Here is a 5,868-nt window from a genome sequence, read left to right on the forward strand (position 1 = left end):
TCGAGAGCTGAACTTGGTCCGAGATCATCAGTACAGTCTTCACAGACTTCTGCTGGACTTTCATCCTGAACTTCAAGATCTGGACTCAAAGATTTATGAGGAGTGTAAAGTTGTGTTCATCTTTGATGGTCTGGATGAAAGCAGAATCACACTGATGTTTTCAGATGCTCAGAAAGTTTCTGATGTGACTGAGACTTCATCAGTGGTGTGTTGATGTCAAAGCCTCATGACAGGAGATCTGCTTCCCTCTGCTCTCATCTGGATCACCTCCAGACCAGCAGCAGCCAATCAGATCCCCTCCGAAATACATCAACCGTCTGACAGAGATTCAGGGATTCAGTGAGCCTCAGAAGGAGGAATATTTCAGGAAGAGAATCAGTGACGAGCATCAAGCCAGCAGAATCATCTCACACATCAGAAGAGCAAGAAGCCTCCACATCATGTGCCATATACCCGTCTTCTGCTGGATCTCATCCACTGTGCTTCAGAAGCTCCTGGAAAGAAGAATCTGAGTGCAGAAATCCCTCAAACTCTGACTGAAATGTACATCCACTTCCTGCTGATTCAGATCAACATGAGGAACCAGAAGTATGAAGAGAGAGATCCAGAGAAACTGCTGCAGTCCAACAGAGAAGTGATTGTGAAACTTGCTGAAGTGGCTTTCAATCAGCTGATGAAGGGCAATGTGATGTTCTACAAGGAGGACCTGAGAGAGAGCGGCATAGACGTCACTGACGCCTCAGTGTATTCTGGGATTTGCACTGAGATCTTTAAGGAGGAATCTGTGATTCATCAGAGGAAAGTCTACAGCTTCATTCATCTGAGCTTTCAGGAGTTTCTCGCTGCTTTCTATCTGTTTTATTCACATGTGATCAAGAACAAGAAACTACTGGATGAGTTCAGATCTGTACAGATCTGATAAAGACTCTCTGGATGATCTACTAACATCAGCAGTAGATAAAGCCCTTGAGAGTGAGAATGGACAGCTGGATCTGTTCCTGCGGTTCCTGCTGGGCGTCTCACTGGAGTCCAATCAGAGACTCTTACAGGATCTACTGACACACACTGAGAACAGCTCAGAGAACATCAGAGAAACCACACAATACATTAAAGAGAAGATCAAAGGTGAATATGAAGATGAAGAACAAGATGAAGTTCTCTCCACTGAAAGATCCATCAATCTGTTCCTCTGTCTGCTGGAAGTCAAAGATCAGTCTCTGTCCAGAGAGATTCAGGAGTTTCTGAAATCAGACAAACACTCAGAGGAGAAACTCTCTCCGTCTCACTGCTCAACAATCTCCTACATGATTCAGATGTCAGAGGAGCCGCTGGATGAGCTGAACCCCATGAAATACAACACATCAGCTGAGGGGAGAAGAAGACTGATACCAGCTGTGATCAACTGCAGAAAAGCTCTGTGAGTGTTTAATCATTAACTAAAGTATCGTATTTAATAATGAATCTGACACCTTTAAAATAAATGTTCCTAAATGAGAGATTTTCTCCTCAATAACAGGATCTTAAAGGGTCACGACACGCCTCTTTAATACAGTAGATAGTCACTAAAACGCCTGTTACCGCCGCGGGTAAACACAACACAGTCACGTGTGAAACTCGCTGGTGAAATCACCACCAGGTGGCGCAAAGGGACGGTCGACACCATTGATCAGTAAAGCTGGAATTGAGACATTTTCACTTGTGAATGAAGATAAAATGACATAAATTACTGCTAATATTAATAGCAATAATAATATATCATTATGACATTTAATCTTCAGTAATTATTCATCATAAATGCTTAATGTTCAGCTATTTGACGACTGTTACAGTGAACTATTACAGTGACGGCTGTGCTTGAAGTGTCTTACTTTTTACTGTACAGCACTAGCCAGTGTTTGACATTATTATATATCTTGATCTAAGAATATTTAGATATTTTTGCACATAAAGTCAAACATGTTCAAAACATGAATATCTCCACCCTCATTGTGAGCGTCTGTCAGAAACGCTCGGCTTATGATAAATGACGTCTGTTTTGATTGGCTGGTGTCATTGCGTCTCTCTGTTTTGATTGGCTGGTGTCATTGCGTCTCTCTGTTTTGATTGGCTGATGTCATTGCGTCTCTCTGTTTTGATTGGCTGATGTCATTGCGTCTCTCTGTTTTGATTGGCTGGTGTCATTGCGTCTCTCTGTTTTGATTGGCTGGTGTCATTGCGTCTCTCTGTTTTGATTGGCTGATGTCATTGCGTCTCTCTCCTCGTCTCCTCATGCTCACCGCTGCTGTTCTGCTTCCAGAAGTGATCCAGGAGGAAGTAGAAAAGAGTCGTTTTGGCGGCTTGCTTCCATCAAATACTCTTTTTGAGTGACAAGCAACTTTGTAATGATGGTAAACCCAGGAATAAGCACTAGTTGGCCACTCATTCTAGAGAACTCTAAACTGTGATGTGAATCTCACTGAGTTTTAGGAATAACTCAGTCAAAAGAAAGAAGAAAATCCCACATGACCAACTCTTTATTGTGCTCATCAAAATTAATACAAACACAACAACAGCTAGTTCACTGGAGTAATTATACAAACAAAACAGCAAATGATTTACATTAGAATCGCAGGTTATCAGAATTATTCATGTTTGTGTCGTGGTCTAGTAGAGCTGCATGATTATGACAAAATCATAATTGTTGATTATTCCCTTGAAATTGTAATTGTGATTATTAATTTCAATGATCAGAATTTACTCTAATTTACTTTAAGTGGTCTTTTTTTTGTAATTGCGCCTTTGAACGATGTAATTGTGGCATCCGTAACTGTAATCATGATTTCAAACTTGATTAATTGTGCAGCTCTATAGTCTAGAATAGGCAGAGCCGGCGCATGACTATAGGAGAACTAGGCAGAAAAAGAGGGATTTAGTTTAATTTAATTTATTTATTTTTTGGACATTCGTTTGGAATTATTTCAGTTCAATGTTATCACCCGATTAGTTATTCGAAATCTAAACTATCTTTCTTTAGTTGGCGCCGATAGCCTAGTGGTTAGTACGCCGACATATGGCGCAAATGTGTTCACGGCAACCCGAGTTCGATTCCCGTCTCGAGGTCCTTTGCCGATCCTGCACCCCTCTCTCTGCCCAATGTCTTCCTGTCTGCTCTCTACTGTCCTACAGGCCCATAAATATAAAAAAAAAAAACTATCTTTCTTTAATTCTACTTGGTATCAAAACCCGCCCAACCAAGAGTGGCATATGATCTACATGTAATGTAGCCAATCACAGACATCTGTTGATTTCACAATGGCCAATCAGAGGTGTTTGAGTCAGAACTGAACAAAAACTCTGGCATTTGAGCCCTGTGTGGTGTGGTATTACCCAGTCAACAATTGAAATGTCTTAACCTGTCCAGCAGAAAAATAGCCATCTCCCTTTGGTCACGCCACCTTTCAAAAGCCCTGCCGACATTTACTCTTTTACTACACGAGCCTGGTCACTTTCTCTTTTTTACTGGCTCTCTGCAGTCTGAAGTCTTTTACTTTTTACCACAGTTGTCAGTGATGATTGTCGTTTTGAACTTTCTGGATTTCAAGCCACCATTCCAAGTTATATATATATATAGAGAGAGAGAACATGAGAACAGGTTAGTTCAATTACGGTTATAACTTATAATGTCTTCTTGTTTTTATCCACTATATTAGTACAAGCCTGTTGTACCATCCGAATGATGGCCAAAACTTTACAGATGAGTTGTATAACATTAATTGTACTTCACACAAAAGATGAAGCGTCTGTTTTCACTCTAGAAGATCACTGTAAGTGCTTAAAACACAGTGCAAGTGTGCATTAAAATATTATCCATAAACTTTCTTTTTTTCTCTTTTTTTCAGTCTCTGTTTTGTATTGTCCCATTGTATTGATATTCGTTCACAAAGCAGTCCGGTGTGAAATTATTTGTGCAGACATAAACAAATTCTCATTGTATTGTGATTCAGTGTTCAGATCATGTCATCCTACGTTCCTGAGAGCAGAAAACTGGAAACCCTCTTTTTTTTTTTTTCATCTCTTCCAGATTTTCTGGCTGTTATCTCTCAGATCAGGATTGTGAAATTGTGTCTTCAGCTCTACAATCCTCAAACTCTGTCCTGAGAGAGCTGGATCTGAGTAACAATGATCTACAGGACTCTGGTGTCAGCTTCATTTCTGATGGACTGAAGAGTCCAAACTGTCAGCTGCAGATCCTGAGGTATTTAAGAACATATAATGGATAAAGTACAGTCAGCCGATCACAGTGTTCATGTGTGTCTGTAGATGATCTGACTGTTGATGTGTGTTTGATCTGCTCTCTTTCAGACTTGCTGGCTGTAATCTCTCAGATCAGCATTGTGAAATTGTGTCTTCAGCTCTACAATCCTCAAACTCTGTCCTGAGAGAGCTGGATCTGAGTAACAATGACCTACAGGACTCTGGTGTCAACTTCATTTCTGATGGACTGAAGAGTCCAAACTGTCAGCTGCAGATCCTGAGGTATTTAATAACTTTGATTCGCTGTCGCAAAATATGTACATTGGTGTGATACACACACAGAACCAGTTTAGTAATTGGCATCGGCCGGTTTGGACAGCGGCGGGCTGGGATCCTGGAGACGGAAGGCTGCTTCAGTGTTGCCAACTTGGCGCCTTTTCAAACCCTTTTTGCGACTTGTTTTTTCCAAGAAAGCGCATTGTGATGAATACAGTGACTTGTTAACCTGATCTAACTTCCGAGACCCCGCATGAGAACAAGAACTGCCGCACGAACACGAGATCTTGCTTTCCTGCCGGATCCGGCTTACCTCTCTCTGCATCTGCTGTTCAGTGACTGGCTGAGAGTATCAGCGCATTCAGTTGAGGTTGTGCAAGTGTGCGCTCTGTCAGAGAACAAATAAAATAGATATTATTGCTTCTAACCTGAGTGATCATTTTACGTGTATACAGGGTGTGATTTGTGGGGGGGCGGGATTTCCCCACTTTTGGCCTATGTATCCCTGCCTCTGCTGAATTATTATTATTATACCAAAAATAAAAATATTTTTAAAACATCGGCAAGTAAAACGCGTTTATATGGAACTGTCTCTTTACAACCACAACAAACTTTTCAGGCGCACATTCTTTCTTCGCCTCAGTGCCAGGCACAAGTCAAACGAGTGCGGAAAAGATAGGTGAGGACGAGGGAGCTTTACTTGAACAATAGTGGACTGTGGTCAGATGAGATGATGTCAAGCTATGTCAGTAAAACTCAGAAAAATGAACATGACTGTCCAAACAGCAGTTATACTGTGCTCGCGGCGCGCACTCAAGAATTGCATGCGCAAATGTGCCGGCGCGCACTGCATAATTATTTTAATTACAGCTTAAATAAAGCACAAAAGAAACTACGAGCATGCACCATCGTTCTTCTGTTGTAAATTAAGTCATGAAATTACCAAACATGCGATTAAAGCTGCCTCAAAACTGCATGCATAGGCTATTTTTTTATATTGTTTCAAAGCTATTTTTATCCAATTTGTTGGCCATAAAACATCTTTAAATGCACATGTCTACACCAAGGAAATCAACATTTTTTCGGGGGAGCATGCCCCCGTACCCCCCTGGACTAGTAAACTACATTTTGTGACCTCTGTAATTATGAAATCCTGTGTACGGCCCTGCTTCTATTTTATCTAATGAAATATGAGGTAAATGTATTTCTCCAAATGTGCGCACTTTGGGACTAAACATTTGTGTATGCACTGTGATGTTTGTGTCTCGTTATTCTATTAAAAAAAATCAACTAATTGATTTTTGCATGATTTTGCATCACTATTAGAAATTAAGAATCATTAGTGTCATTGTAAATAGT

The 5,868-nt window shown here is 40.7% G+C and overlaps 1 protein-coding gene across 1 annotated transcript; it reads left to right on the plus strand.

Annotated features, from left to right (window-relative positions):
* Positions 1-302: 302 nt before the first annotated feature.
* LOC125261831 (ribonuclease inhibitor-like) lies at positions 303-5,068 on the plus strand. The gene is made up of 3 exons (XM_048180381.1): positions 303-1,417; positions 4,061-4,234; positions 4,342-5,068. Exons 1-3 carry the CDS (start codon positions 894-896, stop codon positions 4,562-4,564), a joined length of 921 nt encoding a protein of 306 aa, XP_048036338.1. The 5' UTR covers positions 303-893; the 3' UTR covers positions 4,565-5,068.
* The last annotated feature ends 800 nt before the right edge of the window (positions 5,069-5,868 follow it).

The sequence above is a fragment of the Megalobrama amblycephala genome, unplaced genomic scaffold (genome assembly GCF_018812025.1).
Source record: "Megalobrama amblycephala isolate DHTTF-2021 unplaced genomic scaffold, ASM1881202v1 scaffold498, whole genome shotgun sequence".
NCBI lineage: Eukaryota > Metazoa > Chordata > Actinopteri > Cypriniformes > Xenocyprididae > Megalobrama > Megalobrama amblycephala.

Excerpts from the sequence above, each read along its gene's own strand:
- LOC125261831 (XM_048180381.1), top strand. The coding sequence starts at position 894 with ATGAGTTCAGATCTGTACAGATCTGATAAAGACTCTCTGGATGATCTA. Across the intron at positions 1,418-4,060 it reads ATCAACTGCAGAAAAGCTCT|ATTTTCTGGCTGTTATCTCT; the intron begins GTGAGTGTTTAA and ends CATCTCTTCCAG. Across the intron at positions 4,235-4,341 it reads TGTCAGCTGCAGATCCTGAG|ACTTGCTGGCTGTAATCTCT; the intron begins GTATTTAAGAAC and ends GCTCTCTTTCAG.